General features: G+C 42.0%; 1 protein-coding gene across 1 annotated transcript; it reads right to left on the bottom strand.

Annotated features, from left to right (window-relative positions):
- Positions 1-208: 208 nt before the first annotated feature.
- Positions 209-23,785, bottom strand: LOC124031554 (hepatocyte growth factor-like protein). Its single transcript, XM_046342946.1, has 18 exons — positions 23,461-23,785; positions 21,633-21,777; positions 21,383-21,498; positions 21,112-21,226; positions 17,763-17,899; positions 17,053-17,173; positions 16,748-16,866; positions 16,457-16,628; positions 15,915-16,045; positions 15,673-15,775; positions 13,340-13,476; positions 12,687-12,719; positions 12,304-12,418; positions 2,424-2,501; positions 2,077-2,223; positions 1,692-1,798; positions 819-961; positions 209-587 (listed from the first exon to the last, which is right to left on the bottom strand). Exons 1-18 carry the CDS (start codon positions 23,513-23,515, stop codon positions 426-428), a joined length of 2,136 nt encoding a protein of 711 aa, XP_046198902.1. The 5' UTR covers positions 23,516-23,785; the 3' UTR covers positions 209-425.
- Between the last annotated feature and the right edge of the window lie 68 nt (positions 23,786-23,853).

Raw genomic sequence — 23,853 nt, 5'->3', positions numbered from 1 at the left:
GGGTGTGGGAGCGCTTCTGGGAAGCATGAGGTTAAGGAGGCATGTGCTTCACAAAGGACATCCGGAGGTCACTGCCACGGCTCAATATGTAATGTCCGATAATCTAATAATCTAATCACCACAAAAGATCAGGGCTATTATGGATATTTTGTTCTGATCCAAAAGGTTCATAATGGGCTTGATTACACATAGACTACAGACGAGGGAAAACAGTGTTATTTACATCTTATATTTGTTTCATAACAACGTAGAATATTACACAACAGAGTATTATGGACATAATGACAGATATTGCAACAATTCTATGTAGATGGTCACAGATAACAATTAGGCCGTTGTGGATTGTGCGCTATGGGGAGAGGGGTTGAAAGTTGTCCATTAGAACATAGGGCCAGTCACTGGTTGGTGACATACTGTATCTGTTGCTAAGCCATCTCCATGACCTTCTTAATCCAGTCCACATAGATGGAGACGCGGATGAAGATGCTGGGCTGGCCTGGGTGTCCACAGCGCCTCATGGGGATGATCACTCCTTCCAGCACCCAGCAGTCACTGTTCTGACAGGCCAGAGGTCCCCCATAGTCTCTCTAGGGGTCGGGTGGGTATAACATATCACTGTCAGATCATTCTCACACAGCGACAGGACATATCGTAACTTAACGCACACGTTTGTGCTGTATGTCACAGAATGAATTTCCTAAAAGATCAAATAGTTTCACTCTCACACACACCATAAACCTCATTCTCTCTCATAGAAATAAACCGCCCTCCACATAGACAAATCCTCCCCCTCACAAACACACCCGACCCAAACCTACCTCACAGGCACCCACCCCGCCCTGGAAGGAGTTGGTGCACATCTCGTTCTCCCGAACACGACCCCGAAAGTATTTGTTACAGTCCTTGTTGCTTATAACTGGTATTTGAGCCACATTGAGCACAGAGTCATCTGTAGAAGTGCCTGAGAAAGTGAGAGAAGCAGTAAAAGAGGGAGGGGGGGAGTGGAGAGAACGAGATAATGAGAGAGAGGTGGGCATATGCTGAGTGATACTGGAAATAACAACACCATCTGTTGGTCCAGGATCTGAAAAGCTGTCTCATTTACATGACACATCAGTAAAACAAATACTACTTCAAGGGCAGCAAAAGATACCTAAAGAAACATTATGTCATACATTAGGGTCTCAGGTTTTCCTGACCACATCATCTGACCTGGGACAACTCAGGGCCCTGGTCGTAATGCAGCCACAGGATGGTGACATATAAAGGACATAATGAAGGAAAGGTATAAAGAGTACAACAGGGAAAAAAATGTGCAGATGAGGGTAATACAGAGGCAGGATCTTAATTTGAGCCAGTGTGCGCTACAGCAAGGAAAATATTCCTGCAGCAACAGGAAATCTGAATTATTATGTGGATTATAATTCACGGACATTTTTGAACGGGTTGATAGGTTTTTTTCGTAAGTGAAAATCAAGTCTGAAATTTTGACATTACAAACTTCAAAAGCCTTTTTAAACCTCAAAATTCACTACACGTTTTAGATCTCCTGCATGGCAGGAAGGTTCTCCTCCAACAGGGTGGTCCAATGAAGAGCCTACATCTGTAAAAGGAAGGATAAAGATGAATATTGGAGGAATGTGACTAAATTATATTGTCGTGTTACAATTATGAGCATAGCTCTCCTTTACCTTTAGTTTCCCCCCAGCCTGCGATCTCGCAGTAGGTTCCGTTTCGAACTATGTAGCGTTCGGGAGGCAGGCAGATCTGAGACACACGCTCATTAAACTGGGCTGAGCTGAGGAAGAGGATGAGGAAGAGCATCAGCCTGAGCGGAATGGGGTTGCTGTTAAATCATATGGCGTGGACTAGTTGTAGGATACTATTGTTAGGTTACTGGTGAACTGTAAAAAAAACACACAAAAAACAAGAAGTATAATAAAAGATGTGCAGGGAAATATGTGGTTTGTGCATGTGTGTGTGTGTGTGTGTGTGTGTGTGTGTGTGTGTGTGTGTGTGTGTGTGTGTGTGTGTGTCCCTGCGTGCGTGCGTGCGCGTGTTTGTGTGTGTACGCACTATTCCAATTGTAGCATGACCAGCTGGGACTCAGAGGGTCCACAGACGATCTTGGTGAGAGGGATAGTCTGTCGGTCTGGCTCTCCTTCACTGGGGTTACGGAACAAAGTCCCCATCATGGCGGAGTACCCTGGAAGGTCCACATAACTGCACACAGAGAACACACACTGACCAACAATCTCCAACCTAATCAATGGATTTACAAAAAAAAAAAAATGTTTTAGAGTCTGGATCTGGGTCTTTTGAGTTTGACAGTTTTTCTTTTTACTGTGTTTAAATAAACAACAACAATATGATATAAATACTTGATAATTAAGTAATGAGAAATAATAAATCAGAAAGCATACCAAGAGGAAAAACACTGCTTAGTGCTGATCACCCATTTGGAGCTAACCAGGGAGCCTCCACAGAAATGGTTTCCTTTCCTGCACACAAGGAGATAAGGGTTATGAAGATTAGGGTCTAACAGGGAGATTGAGGGGTCATGAAGACTTGGCTCTAACAGGGGGAGAGATAGAGGTTGTATAGACTGGAGAATAACAAAGAGAGAGAGAGAGAGAGAGAGAGAGAGAGAGAGAGAGAGAGAGAGAGAGAGAGAGAGAGAGAGAGAGAGAGAGAGAGAGAGAGAGAGAGAGAGAGAGAGTTTATGTTTACATTTTCCCACTTGTACTACCGTAATTGCTGGACTATTAAGCGCACCTGAATATAAACCGCACCCACTGAATTATAAAAAAATATGTATTTTGTACATAAATAAGCCGCACATGTTTATAAGCCGCAGGTACCTTTACACAGCCTTTAAACGAAACACGGCTTGTAACAAAAATAAATAGGCTTTAACGAAACACAGCTTGTAACAAAAATTAAAACAGTAGCCTACCAAGAAAGTCATTGGTCACTATCTTCCTCCTCCTGTGCACTGAAACCACTGAAGTCATCTCCTTCTGTGTCGGAGTTGAATAGCTTCAGAATTGCTTCATCCGATTTTGGATCGTTTTCATTGTCGCTCTCCTCACTTTCATCCGGAGGCAAATACCCCACTGAGCTCATGCTGCCCCTTCAACACGCAGCAGTCCAGCCTTTCGAAACCCGTTGCTCTTCGCCTGCGGCCCGTTTTAGTGAAGGATTTCTCCCCACTTGTCATTCAAGCCTCCCACTGAACAAGGAGCGCCACCTTAAATGCACGATTTACACTGATGTCGAGTGGCTGCAAATACTTTGGGCCATCTGCTTTTCTTCCCTCTGAAAGCTTTTGTTGTCTTTCTGCACTGAGTCAGTTCCTCACGCTGATGTTTCAAACGTCTTATCATCGACTCATTAAGGTATTTCCTTTTCCAACAGCCAGATTTATCGCCTTCAACTTGAAAGCTGCATCATATGCATTTCTCCGCGTCTTTGCCATGATGAGGGTGACAAAATTACTACCGTAATCAGAATGATGGGAAGTTTGAGCGCGCTCGATTTACGTCACATTATGTGCCGGCATCTTGTGAAAGCGGGAAAAATCCATAAATTAGCCGCGTCATTGTATAAACCGCGAGGTTCAAAGTGTGGGAATAAAGTAGCGGCTTATAGTCTGGAAATTACGGTATTTTTATCTTTAATTGAAGAAGAAGAAATGGGATGCGGTTGCAGTAAAAAAGGTTTGATCTGCGAACTGACGTGAAAACAAGCTGGAAAAAGCTGAAAAGAAATGGAAAAGAGCTAGGAAAAAAATGACCAAGAGAAAATCCAAACAAAGATGATGTACCCTACAGATGTCTGCTCTTCCAAGGCAAAGAAAAACTATCAGTAAAGTAATGAGAGAGTCACCTGAGACCTTGGTGGCGGACCTCACAGTACTAGTGGGGAAGAAAACAACAACGAATCTCATATTTCATACGGAGAGCCCCTCAGCCTGACACACTGCCCTGTGCACGAAATACTCAAAACATAGAAAGAATGGTAAATGCAGACAGATAACAATCAACGAGGACAACGATAAAACTGCCCGTCTCACAGTTAACGTTTACCATAATGACACCATCTTGGTTCAGGGGTCGGAAAGCAGCCTGAGGACGTTCCAGGAAGACTTCCAGTCCCCAGGAGAAGAAGCAAAAGAGCAACTGCAAGAAGCTCTCAACAGACCAAAATCCAGGAGAAGATGACCCCTCCAAGCCCTGAAAACAGCCCTGTCTCTCCAAGAATCTTCTCCTACGCCGATTCTCTCAGAGACAGTCTACCTGTTCTAGAAAGAGACCTTACTGAGTTCAGGGAGATATTCCTTGACCAGCCAGAGCAGAGGCATTCAACAGCTGACACCAGCCAGCCTGATGAATCAACAGCGCAGTAAGATCTCACCCCCCTTCCATAGATTTACACAGTAATTATAACAACTTCCAGAGGACGTCTTCTAACCTATCAGAGCTCTTGTAGCATGAAGTGACATGTTGTCCAGATAATTAATCTAGTACTGAAATGATAAGCTACAACTAGCTAGCACAACAGTGCATAAAATGTGGTGAGTAGTTAACTCAAAGAGAGAGAAAGTCAATAGTTGAACAGTTTGAACAAATTAAATTATTCCAGAATTAAGGAGAAGCAAGAGAGAGAGAGAGATGGCTATATTTGGTTGCATTTATTGTTTTTTACTTTCACTTCCACTTAGCTAGCAAATGCAGCTAGCTAGTTTAGCCTACTCAAACACCCGGCTCAAAACAGAGAGGGATGCTGTGTTAGCTAGCTGGCTATGGCTATCCAACACTGGAACTCTTCCAAGTCAAGGTAAACTTTTGGTTTTATTAATTTATTGCCTCTGGGGCCCACCGGTGTAACCGCTAAACTGCTTTCTGTACTGTATGATTGTAGCGGGTTTACTAACGCATTAGTTCTAGTAGTTCTAGTTGACTATAATGGGACAACGCCGTAGGCTGTGTGTCATGATTAGCGTTCATGATATGAAGGTTTGGCTTAGAAAGGTTTCTTCGCCTGGTTACAGACAACTGTTGTGTTGTGCACTGAAGTCCACAAACGCAGGGAAAAAGTGAGAGGAGCAGAGCACGTAGATAGCTGTGAGAAGGAATTATTTATACAACTAGCAAAGTGATCATGCTGTTTTTATGTGGCTGCAATGAAAGTTAACTGCGTTTGCATGTGATCAGGTGTGTATTCATTCTGCCGATTCTGTTAAAAAAAGTTTCTGAAACGGAAGCAAACACAACGAAATGGGAATAAACATACCTGAATCTATCCAATAGAAACTCTCATTTGCAACCGTTGGACTAATGATTACACCCAAGATCAGCTAGACGCAGGCAATAGTATGCAAGGCAGTTTTGAATGTGCCACTGTCTGTCACTTTGATTACTAATAATTCTCTCGACCTGTGCACCTAAGTAGTACACTTTAGCAACCTCGTGATGGTACAGGGAAAATTTGAGTATCATGTTGTATCCTAAACCTATCAATGTTACTTTGAGCTGGGTGAATGGAATATGAATGAGAGTCATCCAATATTCTCTAACTGAAATCAGGCCATGCTCATTACATTTTTTTTTTACAAATCATCCTCCCTCATCTTAAAACATCACCGAACGCCACTGGTCTCTTCCCTGGGAAAAGAGTCATCAAGCTCCGTTTTGCCCCACCACAGACACTACAGAGTCCCAGGGCCCTTTCTCAACATCCAAGGGGCCCCAAGCAACATATAGCCCAGATCCCCACTGCCCCATTCACCACGCTGCCCCCCCCCCCTCCCTCAAGAGTCATCCCTGACAGAGCACCCAGCTAGCCACAACAGGCAGTACAGAAGAACAGCTACACAGCAGTGACTGCCACAAGTTCCTCAGCACAGGACAACCAGAACCAGATTAGAGACATGTTAGCTCTAATCTGCTCTAAGATAGGCATACTGAACTAAAAACCTACATGCACTACAGATGACATCCAGGGTAAAGTACCAATGTATGCATAAGGTATGTAGCCTAGATAATAAGAGATAAATATATCTTTTTTCATGTTTAATTATGTATTGAATATTTAAATACTGTTTATTTGTTTTATCTCGTATGTTCAACACATCCTAAAGGAACATTTTAAACACAGCATCCTTAAGTAGGATATAAGCACCTACAGTGCATTCGTAAAGTATTCAAACCCCTTGACTTTTTACACATTTTGTTACTTTACAGACTTATTCTAAAATGGATTAAAATGTTTTTTTTTTCCCGTCTCTTTAAATCTACACAAAATAACACATAATGACAATACAAAAACAGCTTTTAAGAATTTTTGAAAATTATAATTAGGTGAAATATCACATTTACAGACAGTAAGTATTCAGACCCTGTACTCAGTACTTTATTGAAGCACTTTTGGCAGCGATTACAGCCTCAAGTCTTCCTGGGTATGGCCCTACAAGCGTGGGACACCACACCTGTATTTGGGGAGTTTATCCCATTCTGCTCTGTAGCTCCTCTCAAGCTTGTCAGGTTGGATGGGGAGTGTCGCTGCACAGCTATTTTCAGGTCTCTCTAGAGATGTTCGATTGGTTTCATTCCGGGCTTTGGATGGGCCAATCAAGGTCATTCAGAGACCCAAAGCCACTCCTGCGTTGTCTTGGTTGTGTGCTTAGGGTCATCGTCTATTGGAAGGTGAACCTTTGCCCCAGTTTGAGGTCCTGAGCCCTCTGGAGCAGGTGTTCATCAAGGATCTCTGTGCTCTCTTTGCTCTGTTCATCTTTCCCTCAGTCCTGACTAGTCTCCCAGTCACTGTCGCTGAAAAACATCCCCACAGCATGATGCTGCCACCACCATGCTTCGACGTAGGGAGGGTACCAGGTTTCCTCCAGACGTGACGCTTGACATTCAGGCTAGGGCTGTTGCGGTGACCGTATTACCGCCGGCGGTCAAGAGTCATGAAGGCAGTCAAATTCCACGTGACCGTTTAGACACGGTAATTAGGCTTCTACAAGCTCTGATGCTGCTGATGGTCATTAGTAGCCTACCAAACTTGCTAACTGCCTGGTACTCAGCACTCTATTGTTCCTCTAATCACTCTGACATCGATGTAAATAGAATGGATTCTATTAGGGTGCATTACGGCGGCCGTGAAATTTGAGGCATTATCAAGTGCTTGTCAAATTGTGAATTAGTGACTGATGTAGTGTGATCAGCCTGCACAAAAAACAAAACAAAGCAGAGCTCATGCCTTTCATGCGACGTTTTTCAAATCCTCATTAGAGTTGCATCATGCAGCCTTAGAATGTATTAAAGTCCAAATATATAGCCCAACGTTTGTAGAACAACTGATGTTACATTAATAACTCTAAATTAAGCATATAGGAATACCTATTTGTTTGTTAACCACTCAACACAGAATAGCCGTTTGGAGAAAATATCCTTTCTATTTTATTCAGCTTTGTTCTATTGTATTCTTCATACTATAAAATAATGCCACGGAATTCTAAGCAGATCTTGCCTGCTAAATGAACTAGTGTAGCACACAGCCATTTGGCACAGCCAGATCAGGACCTAACATAAGGACAACTCAGAGTATGTTATTCTGTTCTTCTGAAATAGACTACATTTTCTTCATATCATGCGTCTTTAGGCCTGTCTAAAATAAATAATGGATTTATTGTGAAGACTATATTACATGGATTTATTAGACTTTTTAAAATGTAGATGCTCCAAAGGTCTGCATCAGTGGCTTGTAGGCTATGTGTGGAAGCCAGGAGATGCTAAATGTGTTTATGTTAACTAACGGTCAATTACTGTGAGACCAGCTGTTATTTGCTTGACAATCACCAGCTGACAACATTTTGTGACCGCCACAGCCCTAATTCAGGCCAAAGAGTTCAATCTTGGTTTCATCAGATCGTGAGAAACAAGATTCTCCTGTCAGAGAGTGCCTTTTGGCAAACTCCAAGCGGGCTATCATGTGCCTTTTTACTGAGGTGTGGCTTCCGTCTGGCCACAATCATAAAGGTGGAGGGCTGCAGAGATGGTTGTCCTTCTGGAAGTTTCTCCCATCTCCACAGAGGAACTCTGGAGCTCTGAGTGACCATTGGGTTCTTGGTCACCTCCCTGACCTAGGCCATTCTCCCTTGATTGCTCAGTTTGGCCAGGCAGACAGCTCTAGGAAGAGTCTTGGTGGTTCCAAACTTCTTCCATTTAAGAATGATGGAGGCCATGGTGTTCTTGGGACCTTCAATGCTGCAGACTTTTTTGGTACCCTTCCCCAGATCTGTGCCTCGACACAATCCTGTCTCAGAACTCTACGGACAATTCCTTCAACCTCATGGTCTGTATGGAGGAGTGTGTGCAAACCTGGTCAAGAACTACAGGAAACGTATGATCTCTGTAATTGCAAACAAAGGTTTCTGTACCAAATATTAAGTTCTGCTTTTCTGATGTATCAAATACTTATGTCATGCAATAAAATACAAATGAATTACTTAAAAATCATACAATGTGATTTTCTGGATTTTTGTTTTAGATTCCGTCTCTCACAGTTGAAGTGCACCTATGATAAAAATTACAGACGTCTACATGCTTTGTAAGTAGGAAACCTGCAAAATCGGCAGTGTATCAAATACAATCAAGTTGTAGAAACATCTCAAGGATGATCAATGGAAACAGGATGCACCAGAGCTCAATTTCGAGTCTCATAGCAAATGGTCTGAATACTTATGTAAATAAGGTATTTCTGATTTTATTGTTAATAAATTTGCAAACATTTCTAAAAACTTGTTTTTGCTTTGTCATTACGGGGTATTGTGTGTAGATTTATGAGGAACATTTTTTATTTAATCAATTTTATAAATAGGCTGTAACATAACAAAATGTGGAAAAGGGAAGGGGTCTGAATACCAACTTTGGGCTCCCGAGTGGCACTGCATCTCAGTGCAAGAGACGTCACTACAATCCCTGGTTCGATTCCAGGCTGTATCACATCTGGCCTTATTTGGAGAGTCCCATAGGCGGTGCACAATTGGCCCAGCATCATCCGGGTTTGACCCGGTGTACGCCGTCATTCTAAATAAGAATTTGTTCTTAACTGATTTAACCAGTTAAATAAAGGTTAAATAAAAAAGTACAAAATATTTTCCAAATGCTGTGAATATATAACATTCAGGGTTTGTGCTCTTAAACATCTGGTTGTGAAAAGCACAGACACAGATATAGTAGACATCGTACCTAGTTCAGACATTATTATACTTCTTGGAGACATGGAGTCGAAGAGAAACATCCTCTCCCAAAAATGACAGCGAGATAACTGCAGGCCTACCGTCAGTGAAACATCCTCTCCCAAAAATGACAGCGAGATAACTGCAGGCCTACCGTCAGTGAAACATCCTCTCCCAAAAATGACAGCGAGATAACTGCAGGCCTACCGTCAGTGAAACATCCTCTCCCAAAAAGGCCTACCGACATCCTCTCCCAAAAATGACAGCGAGATAACTGCAGGCCTACCGTCAGTGAAACATCCTCTCCCAAAAATGACAGCGAGATAACTGCAGGCCTACCGTCAGTGAAACATCCACATGTAAAATGTGTCAGTGACTCAGGAGGGATTCTAATCTGGTTTAAAGAGAGGAAAGGAAAAACATACCTTATTGTTATATGCCTCTGTCTGACTTTCAGTATTATAATAAAGTTTGTTTTCAGAGTCTCTATTCTGATATAATTCATTTTGAGTCAGTACGTAAAGTTCTGTTAATGGGGGATTTAAATGCTAGAACTGGTAAATATCCAGACTACATATATTTAGAGGGAAACACCCATGTACATCTGGGTATGAATCACAACTGACTACAGAGAGAGAGAGAGAGCTATGACAGTATTGTCAACAAAAATGGGAAACAAGTAGGTTTACTTATTGATCTGAACTAGGAAACAGTGCAGTCGACTTTGTCATAACAGATCTATAGACCAAGAAAAAAAATCTATGCCTTTATGGTCATGCCACAACTCCCTTTGTCAGATCACTGCCAAATTAGAATTTATCAGAAAAAAAAATCTGATGAACCACGCCTACATTTAAAACCAGAACTCTACCCCCTCCCGCCCACATACCGTGGGGGGGAAAAGCTAGCCATGTTGAATAGTAGGCAGCATTAAATAACATTGATATTAAAGACTGGATTTACATTTGTATTTCTTTACTACATTTAAATAAGACAAAGATGGCGTTTAGCCACTGACAAATTGATGGATATATTCATCAATCTGGCACAAAAAAAATACTACATCTTAAAAAGGTGAAAAATAGATTATCAAAAAAGAAAAATGGTATGGTTTGACAAAGAAGGTTCAACTGCAAGAAAAGAACTTAAGACTTTTGTCAAAACAAAAAAAACAGGAGACACGTCTCATATACCAATAGGCCCTAAGCCAATATAAGAAAATCCCTCTATATCACCAATTCATTTTATGAATCATGGAGGAAATTAGATTCCCGTAGGGCGGCGCACAATTGGCCCAGCGTCTTCCCGGGTTTGGCCGTCATTGTATATAAGAATTTGTTCTTAACTGACTTACCTAGTTAAATAAAGGTGAAATAAAAATAAATAAAGAAATGAGATCTATAATGAAGATAAAAGAACACAATTCTTTAGGTCAGGACAGAGGAGTAAGACAAGGTTACAATACTAGTCCAACCTTATTCAATGTTTATATAACTGAACTGGCTACAGATCAATCAAGATCTCTGAGACTCACCCTAGAAGACAAATAAATCAAGTGTATTTTATATGCCAATGACTTGTCACCAGCAATAATCTTGTCACCAACAGAACAGGGGGTACAACAAAACCTGTCCTTGCTAGAACAGTATTGTAAGGACTGGACACTATCCATTAATATGGAACAAAACTAAGTAATGATCTTTCAGAAAAAGTCCAGATCTCAGGAAAATAAGTACCATTTGACACCACCAATCCTGAAACACACCACCGACTATATTTACCTTGGTGGTTTGACGTGGCCATAAAGTCCTTAACAGATAAAGCACGCAGAGCATATTTTGCGATCAGAAAGACCCTGCATAAATTTAAGCCACCAAGAAGAATTTGGCTTAAATTTTTGGACTCTGTCATAACTCCAATCCTTCCATGTGGCACTTTAAAATATACAGTACATCATGGGATGAAAGCCCCACCGAAAGGTTTTACCTGGAATTCTCTACAAATATTGTGCACAGAAATAGCCCAAACCTAGCCTGTAGTGCAGAACTTGGGAGATTACCACTAACACTCATAATTGAGAAAAGAGACACAACTTTCTGGACTCACCTAACACACTGTGATCCAGAATATTATCATCACAAGGCTGTCTTGTGAAAAGACTGGAACACAAAGAGTGACTCTTTAGAGCAACTGGCCCAGAAGCACCAGCTAAAATTCAACCATTTGACCACAAATAACACAGTTCTAATAAGTAGAAATCTCTAACCAAAATATGTAGAATATTGGCAAAATGAAATTCAACTGAATCACAAGCTTCAATGTTACCAAATTCTATATCGAGAGTTATCAAATTAGGACAACACCTTTTCAAAATCACAGAATTCAAACCATGGAAGACATTAACAGACTCGATGAACCATAGCCTGGCAATAGAGACAGGATGCCATAGGAAAACATGGAAGGTCAGAGAGGAAAGACTAGGTCGGATGAAGTAGAGAATGAGGAGAAAACATTGAGACAGTAGATCTTGCTGCAGATGATGTGCTGCCTTGTCATCATTTAAGAGATGTCATATACATGAGCCTTTCTAGATTTCATTTTCTGGAATTGTTTTTGAAAATGTCTTATTATTATTATTGTTTTTGTGTATATGCAGTATACTGTATATTATTATTGTTGGCCCAACATATTGTTCATGTATGTAATACTTCATATACATTGCTTTGACAATGTAATGTCTGCGTCCAACTCACACTCCCAAACACTTAGATCCCCTGAACGCAGCCCACTTTCCAGCTCACTCACTCTTTTTTTGAGTAACGTTTACTGTTCATTTTGATTGTTTATTTCACTTTTGTTGATTTTTTTTACTTCACTGACTTTGGCAATGTTAACATATGTTTCATATGCCAATAAAGCCCTTACATTGCAATTGAATTGAGAGAGAGAGAGAGAGAGAGAGAGATGCAATGAACACTGGTCTCTAACAGGGGAGACAGAGAGGTTATGAAGACTGAGGCTGGAGTCTCTATTGCGGAGTAAATCTCACTGAGACTGACCTGTCTCTGAGGCTGACTGTCCAGGGAGAGTTTCCAGGACGCCCACCAACAATACGGAGTATGCTCTTGACGAAACGATCATCTCTCTTCCCACACTCATTAAACTCCACTTTCTCTGTGCGCGCACACACACACACACACACACACACACACACACACACACACACACACACACACACACACACACACACACACACACACACACACACACACACACACACACACACACACACACACACACACACACACACACACACACACACACACACACACACACACACACACACACACACACTTCAGTTAGTGAATGAAGTTGTGTACACAGGTACACTTCAGGAAGCACTTATCATTCATTATAGTTGCATATTCCATTAGGAACTCACCGGCTGGCTCAATGATGGACACTTTCTCCCCAGCTGTTCAAACAACAATAAGCAGAATCATAAAAATAAAATCATTTTTGAAGTAACAGCCAAGGAGGGATTAGTTCCTCGAGCAAAATGTATGAAAATAGCTTTATAGTGTTAGTAAATTAACATTAGGCCTAGAAGTATAGAGTACAGAGTATAAGATATACTGGCGGTGTCCGAAATCTGTCTTGCCTACTACTTACTAAAACGACATAATGTGTACTAATCATACTCATACTATTTAGAAAGTACTGTTTGGTAAAAACAGTAAGCAGTAAGCAATAAATATCAACATACTAGGCTCACCCATCCTGATTAACACGGCATCTATAATGCGCAATGTGCGTTGATAATGTGCGTTGATAATGTGCGTTGATAATGTGCGTTGATTCCCACCATTCGTTCATTTGGGTACAGCGTGTCCCCTTGTCCCCTTGTCTCATTATCAGCTTATCATCATACTATAAAACGTTCTATTTTCGCATACCTAAAATGCCTACTGTGTAGAACGAAAGTATGGGAACTCGGATACGGCCAATGAGTGATGGAGTAACAAGAGAAAGATATGGAGAAAGGAATGTAATGCCTGAGGGGACAGAGGTATGGGGGGGGGTCGGAATCTTTACCGCACTGCTTGATGGCGCAGTAGTCAAACTCTGTTTTGGGGTCAGTGGTGTAGCACCAGGGTCCGTGTTGGTCCCCATCTGGGTTCCGGCAGTAGTTCTCTGTCAGGTTGCCCTCAGGGTGGGTCCCTGGGTTTATCCTGGAAAACCACAGTACAGTAAAAGCACTAAACCTACCTACCCATGCCACAGCAGACACTTCTACACCCACATGCTAACATCCCATACATTGAAATATATATATATATATACACACAGTACCAGTCAAAAGTCTGTACACCTACTCATTCAAGGGTTTTTCTTTATTTTGACTATTTTCCTCATTGTAGAATAATAGTGAAGGCATCACAACTATGAAATAACAAATATGGAATCATGTAGTAACCAGAAAAGTGTTAAACAAATCAAAATATATTTTAGATTTTAGATTCTTCAAAGTAGCCACCCTTTGCCTTGATGACAGATTTGCACACTCTTGGCATTCTCTCAACCAGCTTCATGAGGTAGTCCCCTGGAATGCATTTCAATGAACAAGTGTGCCTTGTTACATTTTGGGGGGGAATTTCTTTCCTTCTTAATGCGTTTGAGCCAATTAGTTGAGTTGAGTATACAGAAGATTGTCTTTTTTGGTTTAAGACCAAGTCCATATTATGGCAAGAACAGCTAAAATAAGCAAAGAGAAACGACAGTCCATCATTACTTTAAGACATGAAGGTCTGTCATTCCTGGACATTTCAAGAACTTTGAAAGTTTCTTCAAGTGCAGTCGCAGAAATGATCAAGCGCTATGATGAAACTGCCTCTCATGAGGACCGCCACAGGAAAGAAAGACCCAGAGTTACCTCTGCTGCAGAGGACAAGTTCATTAGAGTTACTAGCCTCAGAAATTGCAGCCCAAATAAATGATTCACAGAGTTCAAGTAACAGACACATGTCAACATCAACTGTTTGAATCAGGCCTTCATGGTTGAATTGCTGAAAAGAAACCACTACTAATGGACACCAATAAGAAGAAGAGACTTGCTTGGGCCAAGAAACATGAGCAATGGACATTAGACCGGTGGAAATCTGTCCTTTGGTCTGGAGGCCAGATATGAGATTTTTAGTTCCAACCGCCGTGTCTTTGTGAGACGCAGTGTAGGTGAACGGATGATCTCCGCATGTGTAGTTCCCACTGTGAAGCATGGAGGAGGTGGTGTGATGGTGTGGGTATCACATTTCAGGTAAGACCCAGATGCAGACATTATTAGTATAGGGGCAGGCAAAACGACAGGTCAAGGGCAAGCAGAGGTCAGTAATCTAGATAGGGTGCAAAAAGTCCAGAACGGCAGGCAGTCTCAGGGTCAGAGAAGGCAGGGGTCAATAATCCAGTGTGGTATGGCAAGGTTTAGAATGGCAGGCGGGCTCAGGGTCAGGTTAGGCAGAATGGTCAAAACCGGGAAAAACAAGAAAACAGGAACTAGAACAGACAGGAGCAAGGGGGAAAAACGCTGGTAGGTAAACAACAATTAACTGGAAACAGACAAACAGAGAACACAGGTATAAATACACTGGGGAAGATTGGTGACACCTGGAGGGGGGTGGAGACTAGCACAAAGACAGGTGAAACAGATCAGGGTGTGACAGTGGGGGTTCTTTTCTGGTGACACTGTGTGATTTATTTAGAATTCAAGGCACACTTAACCAGCATGGCTACCACAGCATTCTGCAGCGATACACCATCCCATCTGGTTTGGGCTTAGTGGGACTATCATTTGTTTTTTAATAGGACAATACCCAACACACCTCCAGGTTGTGCAAGGGCTAAGAAGGAGAGTGACGGAGTGCTGCATCAGATGACCTGACCTCCACAATCATCTGAACTCAACCCAATTGAGATGGTTTGGGATGAGTTGGACCGCAGTTAGAAGGAAAAGCAGCCAACAAGTGCTCAGCATATGTGGGAACACCTTCAAGACTGTTGGAAAATAATTCCAGATGATGCTGGTTGAGAGAATGCCAAGAGCTTTCAAGCTGTCATCAAGGCAAAGGGTGGCTATTTTGAAGAATCTCAAATCTCAAATATATTGATGATTTGTTTAACACTCTTTTGGTTACTACATTATTCCATATTTGTTATTTTATATTTGTTATTTCATAGTTTTGATGTCTTCTCTATCATTCTTCAATGTATAAAATAGTTAAAAAAAAAGAAAAATTCTTGAATGAGTAGGTGTGTCCAAACTTTTGACTGGTACTGTATATATATAAATATTTATTAAATATTTGACAACACCAAACATACCTGCCAAATTCATGATACATTTAATTTTAGAATCTACTCGTTATTTTTGATACTTTGTTTTGTGAGGCATGTTGACACTCCACTTCTGGCAGGTGACGCCCTTCCGCGTCTTTCGGACCACACCCTTGTAGTTTTTACCATTTTCATGGTAGCAATCTGGGGTGTGGGGAAAAAGGACATGAAAACATGATGACAAAAAAAACCTTCTGTGAGTTATCAAGTAGGCTTGTGTTTGAGGACCCTAGATTGCATTGTGAGTGCATTGTTGCCACTGAAACAGCAGAGAGCAGTGTACCCTCAGCTTCGATGTCGTCTGCACAGCGTTTGATATGCAAGCAGAGAGCCGTCCTCATCTCAGGCACAGACGTGAAGCACCAGGGAGCCTCGGATCCATCTGGGTTACGACAGTAGTTCTCTTCCAAGCCCCTGGAAGCAATGGTATAGAAATTAGTATAACCAATATGTATAGCACACAATAACACAGGGATATATGGATAAAACAGCTAATACTATAGATCAAAATAACACAGGGGCAATCATTCATGGTTAAATGTTGGATGTATGCTACTGACTCTGGATAAGCGTCTGCTATGACTAAACTGTGTATGTGTTTCGGAACACAAATAACTAGACCCAAGATCAGCCATTCATGTAGACCCTCATCTCAAGACCCCTAATGTCACTCCTCCTCATCACACCACTCACTAACCATCATTCCAGCCGCTCATCCCTCTTAACTATCAATCCCACCATCCATCCATCCATCCATCCATCCATCCATCCATCCATCCATCCATCCATCCATCCATCCCTCTTCGTCCCGTTCCTCTGGCTTACTTGCATTCGTAGGTGTTTGGGTAGAAGGGGTGCTCGTGAGGGTACTGAGCGTCCCACCGCTGACAGGCAATACCGCCGGTCGTCTCGTTCACTTTGCCACGGTAATCCTCCCCTCGACCACGGAAACAGTTTGTGGTGTAGCTAGACCGGAGGTGTCTCTTAGGAACCGCAGCTGGAGTGAAAGGAGAGACGTGACATTATGAGGGGTGATATAGATTGTATTACATTGTTATAAACATGGAAACGTGTGAATGGAAGGGACAGGGAGGGTGTATGAGGGGACAGACGTACGGCACTTGCTGATCTGGCAACTCTCTCTCTCCATATCAGGGTCTGTGGTGTAGCACCAAGGAACAGGGGAGGAGTCTGGGTTACGGCAGTAGTTATCATCCAAGCTCTTATCTGGATACCTGGGACGCACATGTACAGGATTCCATGTTAGGAGCTTCTCATTACCTTGGAAATGTTGATTGTTTTCTACTCTGTTACAGTACAACATATTGATTACAACATATTGATGTAGGCCTACAACAAACTGTATGTAAAAGAGTGGAGTGGTAGTGGTAGTGATTACAGCGGTGGGTAGACAGACATACTTCTCAGGCTGGTAGATGTGTTGTTGTGGGTACTGCTGGTCCCAACGTTGACACTCTCTGCCACTCACTGTGTGGTCAACCTGGCCCCTGTAGTCTTCCCCGTTACATGTGATACACACCTCTGTGCACAAACCCAAACACACACAGTCTGTAGCAACACTTTTTCGACAGTGATGTTCTCTATGATCAAAGACAACACATACACCACAATCAATCATTTACACATAGTGTTATAACGTTATCTTTAGAAGCATTTGCTATTGCAATCCTTCCACCCCTGGAATGTTGAACAGAATAGGAGGTGCAGAATCTCACTCTCTACCACACCTGCTGTCTCTAACTCTGAATGCTCGGCTATGAAAAGCCAACTGACATTTACTCCTGAGGTGCTGATCTGTTGAACCCTCTACAACCACTGTGATTATTATTATTTGACCCTGCTGGTCATCTATGAACGTTTGAAAATCTTGGCCATGTACTGTTATAATCTCCACCCGGCACAGTCAGAAGAGGACTGGCCACCCCTCAGAGCCTCGTTCCTCTCTAGGTTTCTTCTTAGGCCCCTGCCTTTCTAGGGAGTTTTTCCTAGCCACCGTGCTTCGTCAGCATTGCTTGCTGTTTGGGGTTTTAGGCTGGGTTTCTGTATAGCACTTTGTGACATCGGCTGATGTAAAAAGGGCTTTAGAAATACATTTGATTGATTGATGTACCATCTTTGCAGTGGGGGATATTGCAGCTCTCATAGCGGCGTTCTGGATCATTGGTGTAGCACCACGGCCCGATGGGGTCCCTATCTGGGTTCCTGCAGTAGTTCAGCTCCAAACCATTAGTGGCTGTGGGTGTCCATCTATGACAAGGTATAGAAACAGAATACAGTGCCTTGCGATAGTATTCGGCCCCCTTGAACTTTGCGACATTTCAGGCTTCAAACATAAATATATAAAACTGTATTTTTTTGTGAGGAATCAACAACAAGTGGGACACAATCATGAAGTGGAACGACATTTATTGGATATTTCAAACTTTTTTAACAAATCAAAAACTGAAAAATTGGGCGTGCAAAATTATTCAGCCCCCTTAAGTTAATACTTTGTAGCGCCACTTTTTGCTGCGATTACAGCTGTAAGTCGCTTGGGGTATGTCTCTATCAGTTTTGCACATCGAGAGACTGACATTTTTTCCCATTCCTCCTTGCAAAACAGCTCGAGCTCAGTGAGGTTGGATGGAGAGCATTTGTCAACAGCAGTTTTCAGTTCTTTCCACAAATTCTCAATTGGGGATTCAGGTCTGGACTTTGACTTGGCCATTCTAACACCTGGATATGTTTATTTTTGAACCATTCCATTGTAGATTTTGCTTTATGTTTTGGATCATTGTCTTGTTGGAAGACAAATCTCCGTCCCAGTCTCAGGTCTTTTGCAGACTCCATCAGGTTTTCTTCCAGAATGGTCCTCTGTATTTGGCTCCATCCATCTTCCCATCAATTTTAACCATCTTCCCTGTCCCTGCTGAAGAAAAGCAGGCCCAAACCATGATGCTGCCACCACCATGTTTGACAGTGAGGATGGTGTGTTCAGGGTGATGGGCTGTGTTGCTTTTACGCCAAACATAACGTTTTGCATTGTTGCCAAAAAGTTCAATTTTGGTTTCATCTGACCAGAGCACCTTCTTCCACATGTTTGGTGTGTCTCCCAGGTGGCTTGTGGCAAACCTTAAACAACACTTTTTATGGATATCTTTAAGAAATGGCTTTCTTCTTGCCACTCTTCCATAAAGGCCAGATTTGTGCAATATACGACTGATTGTTGTCCTATGTCCCACCTCAGCTGTAGATCTCTGCAGTTCATCCAGAGTGATCATGGGCCTCTTGGCTGCATCTCTGACCAGTCTTCTCCTTGTATGAGCTGAAAGTTTAGAGGGCCGGCCAGGTCTTGGTAGATTTGCAGTGGTCTGATACTCCTTCCATTTCAATATTATCGCTTGCACAGTGCTCGTTGGGATGTTTAAAGCTTGAGAAATCTTTTTGTATCCAAATCCGGCTTTAAACTTCTTCACAACAGTATCTCGGACCTGCCTGGTGAGTTCCTTGTTCTTCATGATGCTCTCTGCGCTTTTAACGGACCTCTGAGACTATCACAGTGCAGGTGCATTTATACGGAGACTTGATTACACACAGGTGGATTGTATTTATCATCATTAGTCATTTAGGTCAACATTGGATCATTCAGAGATCCTCACTGAACTTCTGGAGAGAGTTTGCTGCACTGAAAGTAAAGGGGCTGAATAATTTTGCACGCCCAATTTTTCAGTTTTTGATTTGTTAAAAAAGTTTGAAATATCCAATAAATGTCATTCCACTTCATGATTGTGTCCCACTTGTTGTTGATTCTTCACAAAAAAATACAGTTTTATATCTTTATGTTTGAAGCCTGAAATGTGGCAAAAGGTCGCAAAGTTCAAGGGGGCCGTATACATTCGCAAGGCACTGTATGTGTGAGAGAAAGAGATATCTTATTAGATTTGGCTTTGGGTCATGGTTTCCAAACTACTACTAATGCTCTACCCAGCACCAATTGTATTGTGGACTTGGCTGAACTGGTACTAACCTCCAACTATTTTCTCTTCAGAGGAGACTTTTTCCTGCAGACCAAAGGGACAGCGATGGGGAGCTCTAAGGCTCCTAATTATGCTAACCTATATCTAGGAATGTTTGAAAAACAGATTGTTCTGAATCCAGACCTTAACACTTTTCTCTCCAATATTCTCACCAATTCTGAGATATTTGGATGACATTTTCATGATCTATCCAGGGACGCACCTTTTAGAATTCCATGCTTATCTAAACGCTATGAATGAACACCTTCATTTCACCATTAACTATGACCTATCACAAATCAGTTTTCTTGATGTAATAGTTAAGGACAAAACCTCCCTCTCTACAGATCTCTTTAGGAAACCCACGGACAAGAATAACCTCCTTAGAGGTGACAGCTTTCATCCACATCCACATTAAAAATCTCCCTATAAGTCAATTCAGTCGCATCAGAAGAATATGCAGCTCTGATGCTTCTTATTAGAAACAGACCACGGACCTCACACAAAGGTTTAAGGAAAGGGGGTACAAAGACAATTGGGTAAAACATGCCAATGATCGTTTTGAAAGACTAACACAGTTGGAAGGCCTTCAACCAAAAGTCAAAGAAAAAGCAGATCATGTCCCATCATGCTTCACCCGATACTCACCATTGGGGAAGGCATTTTTAAGATCATTATCAGGAAGCACTGGTAATTACAAATGTGGCCAATGTGCTCAATGCAGCTTCACGTATAAGTGCAACTAATTTACCCACAACCCCCTACACAGGACAAAGATTTAATATAATTTTACCTGCATGTCCGCCAATGTTATTTACATGTTGAAATGTCGTTGTGGTCTGTCTTACGTAGGGAAAACCCATAGAAGCCTTAAGACACGGATCAGTGAGAACCGCAGCAATGTACAGACAGGTGAGACAACACATCCGGTTGCTGTTCATGTTGTACAAGCTGGACATCCTATTAGTTCTCTGAGATACGTTGGAATATAAATGGTGGGAGGGGACATTGAGACGGGACATTGACAGAAAACTTCTTCAAAGGTAATCTTTCTGGATCCACAGATCCCTCTTGGCCTTAATGAGTTTGACTTGAAACCGTTTTTTTTATAGTCTAAATTGTGTCAATAAAAAAAGTATGCCAATTTAATATTGTATGTGTATGTATATTACTGTAAATATTGATCACATTCCCTGTGTGTGATCATATATTTTGATACATTGAATGGTAATATTGTGTAACTATGTTATACATTTTTACCTCCTGTTTCAGGAAGTGATGTCACTGAGTACTGCGCCTATATATAGGACCTTCCACCCCCACCTGGGATATGAATGCCTGATGAAGACCTAAGGGTCAAAACATTGCAAATAAATATCACCTGGGAGCATGAGCAGTAGTGTGCGGCGTTTTCCTTTGTGTTTTACAAACTACGACTCCCATAAATCAACGGGACGATCTTACCTGTGATCGTGTGGGAACTTTGACCACCACTGTTGACAAGTATGGCCATTTTTCGTCGTGAACACCTTGCCTCGATAGTCTTCTCCTTTACCCACAATGCACTTCCTTACGTACACTGCACATGGAAGAAAAACATCTGCCTTTTCAAACAGAAATCACAGCATGCTGCTGACACAACATGACTCATTTTGTAGCGTTATACAGAATGAGATCAATTCACTTAGAACATAAATGACAGAGAACATGACCTCACTTTGACCCCAAAGCTTACCCTTCTTCTCATACAGGTCACAGTTGACGTTCCTCTTGACCTCTGCGTTGCTGCCATCCTCCACCCATGGCAGCTGTTTACAGGTGATGGAGCGGCGCGTCTCGTAGTTGAAGGCTCTAATGAAAGGAGTTTTCAAGTTCATTTGTGTTCAATTTCTTTGACCAATTTGGGGGTCAAACCCGTTAGTCAACATCTTATCCGCTAAGATCGCTAGGTGTTGTACTAAGGTCATTACAACCCTCCAGGGTACCTGCAGTCCAGTGTGCGTGAACAGCGTCTGGCACAGTCCTCCAGCGTCAGCCCTGGCAGCATCAGCACCCGTGCAGAGTTCCAAGAGGTCGGAACCAGCTCCCTTCCCTCAGAACGCTGGAAATCATTCAGAGAACTGCGGGACCCTATGGACAAATACAAAACGCACAGTCCTAATATCTGGGGGCTTACACTATATATATAAGTATGTGGACACCACTTCAAATGAGTGGATTCGGCTATTTCAGCCACACCTGTTGCTTACAGGTCTATAAAATCGAGCACACAGGATGCCACCTTTCCAACAAGTTTGTCAATGTTCTACACTGCTAGAGCTGCCCCGGTCAACTGTAAGTGCTGTTATTGTGAAGTGGAAATGTCTAGGTGCAACAACGCCTCAGCCGCAAAATGGTAGGCCACACACGCTCACAGAACGGGAGCGCCGAGTGCTGAAGCTCGTAGCGAGTAAAAATCGTCTGTCCTCGGTTGCAACACTCACGATCAAGTTCTAAACTGGCTCTGGAAGCAACGTCAGCACAACAACTGTTCATCGGGAGCTTCATGAAATGGGTTTCCATGACCGAGCAGCTGCACAAAAGCCTAAGATCACCATACGCAATATCAAATGTTGGCTTGAGTGGTGTAAAGCTCGCTGCAATTGGACTCTGGAGCAGTGGAAACACGTTCTCTGGAGTGATGAATCACACTTCACCATCTGGCAGCGATGGATGAATCTGGGTTGAGCTAACACTACCTGCCCCAATGCCCCAATGCTTAGTGCCAAGTTTGGTGGAGGAATAATGGTCTGGGGCTATATTTAATGGCTCTGGCTAGGCCCCTTAGTTCTAGATGATTTTGTGCTTCCAACTAAAGTGGCAACAGTTTGGGGTAGGCCCTTTCCTGTTTCAGCATTTCACAATGCCCCCATGCACAAAGCGAGGTCCATACAGAAATGCTTTGTTGAGATCGGTGTGGAAAAACTTGACTTGCCCGCACAGAGCCCACATCGAACACCTTCGGAATGAATTGGAACACAGACTGTGAGCAAGGCCCAATCGCCCAACATCAGTGCCCGACCTCCCTAATGCTCATGTGGCTGAATGGAAGCAAGTCCCTGCAGCAATGTTCCAACATCTAGTGGAAAGCCTTCACAGAAGAGTATATATATTAATGCCCATGATTTTGAAGTGAAATGTTTTATGAGCACTTTTGGCCAAAATTATATCTAACCACTATCTTACTGGAGTGTTAAAAATGGGAGTTGTTTCAGAACAGTTTTGGTTCGAAGTTCTAACTTAAAATGCCATGTAATATGTCCTTTGGTAGGCCTATCTATTGAACTATTAACAAACAGTACATCATGTACTGAGCATCCAGCTGTCTGTTTGTGAGCTTTCGGCTGAACAACATTTGAGCATGGGTCTGACTGAGCACAATAAGACCTTTGGACCAACCACACCATTTTTTTGTGTGAAGCTTACACGAATGGACAAGTGTCTCTATCAAAACACTTAACTGACAGAATCACATTTTTTGACAGACTGTAATTCGTAAAAGGACAGATTTATACACGATTAGATTTTTTTTTACATGATATGTATATGTAGAAAAACTGCAGTCAATTGTGCAGTGTAAACTGAGCTGACCCGGGAATACAATGTACAACCAACAAAAAAGGCAACTCAACAACATCAAATCAATAAACCAATCCCAGTTGCATTATTAATGAACGTAGGTACCCAATCGGCACATGAATCTGAAATAGAATTTAAAAAATAAAATTAAAAAACATATAAAAAATAAATAAATAAATATGTTATTTTTCTTACCACTGACCAATCCCCTCCAAAATGCCAGGAGAACACAGGAAATAATGAGTTTCATGGTTACAGAAGAGAATAAGACAGACCAGTGCTGGATGGAAGCAGATCCAAGGACTTAATAATGTTTTTGACAATTCTGGAGTTCCTCTGGCAGGCGTGTTTTTACGAAATTGATTAGGCTAGACTAGAGCAAGGTGAACAATTAAGAAGCCTATAAAAAAAGATATATTGTGGTGTTTGTTGGACGGGAAAAGCCAGAGTTACAAAATAAGTGTGAATGTAATGACTGCATCCCGTCCACCCACACGTGAACATTGAATAGCTTAATCAAACAGAGGCGCTTACCACCAAAAAGACAACGAAGTACATGAATCATTAATGAAAGGTAGCGTCGATCAA

This window comes from Oncorhynchus gorbuscha, linkage group LG03 (assembly GCF_021184085.1).
Source record: "Oncorhynchus gorbuscha isolate QuinsamMale2020 ecotype Even-year linkage group LG03, OgorEven_v1.0, whole genome shotgun sequence".
Classification (NCBI taxonomy): Eukaryota; Metazoa; Chordata; class Actinopteri; order Salmoniformes; family Salmonidae; genus Oncorhynchus; species Oncorhynchus gorbuscha.
Note: the sequence above shows the minus strand (reverse complement) of the source record. Positions and strands in the feature narration are given on the sequence as shown.

Bases quoted from the DNA above. Each gene is read 5' to 3' on its own strand.
- LOC124031554 (XM_046342946.1), bottom strand. From the start codon at position 23,515: ATGAAACTCATTATTTCCTGTGTTCTCCTGGCATTTTGGAGGGGATTG. The intron at 21,778-23,460 runs GTAAGAAAAATA...ATTTGTCCATAG, and splicing joins TTGGAGGGGATTGGTCAGTG to GGTCCCGCAGTTCTCTGAAT. The intron at 17,900-21,111 runs GTAAGATCGTCC...ACCTTGTCATAG, and splicing joins AAGTTCCCACACGATCACAG to ATGGACACCCACAGCCACTA.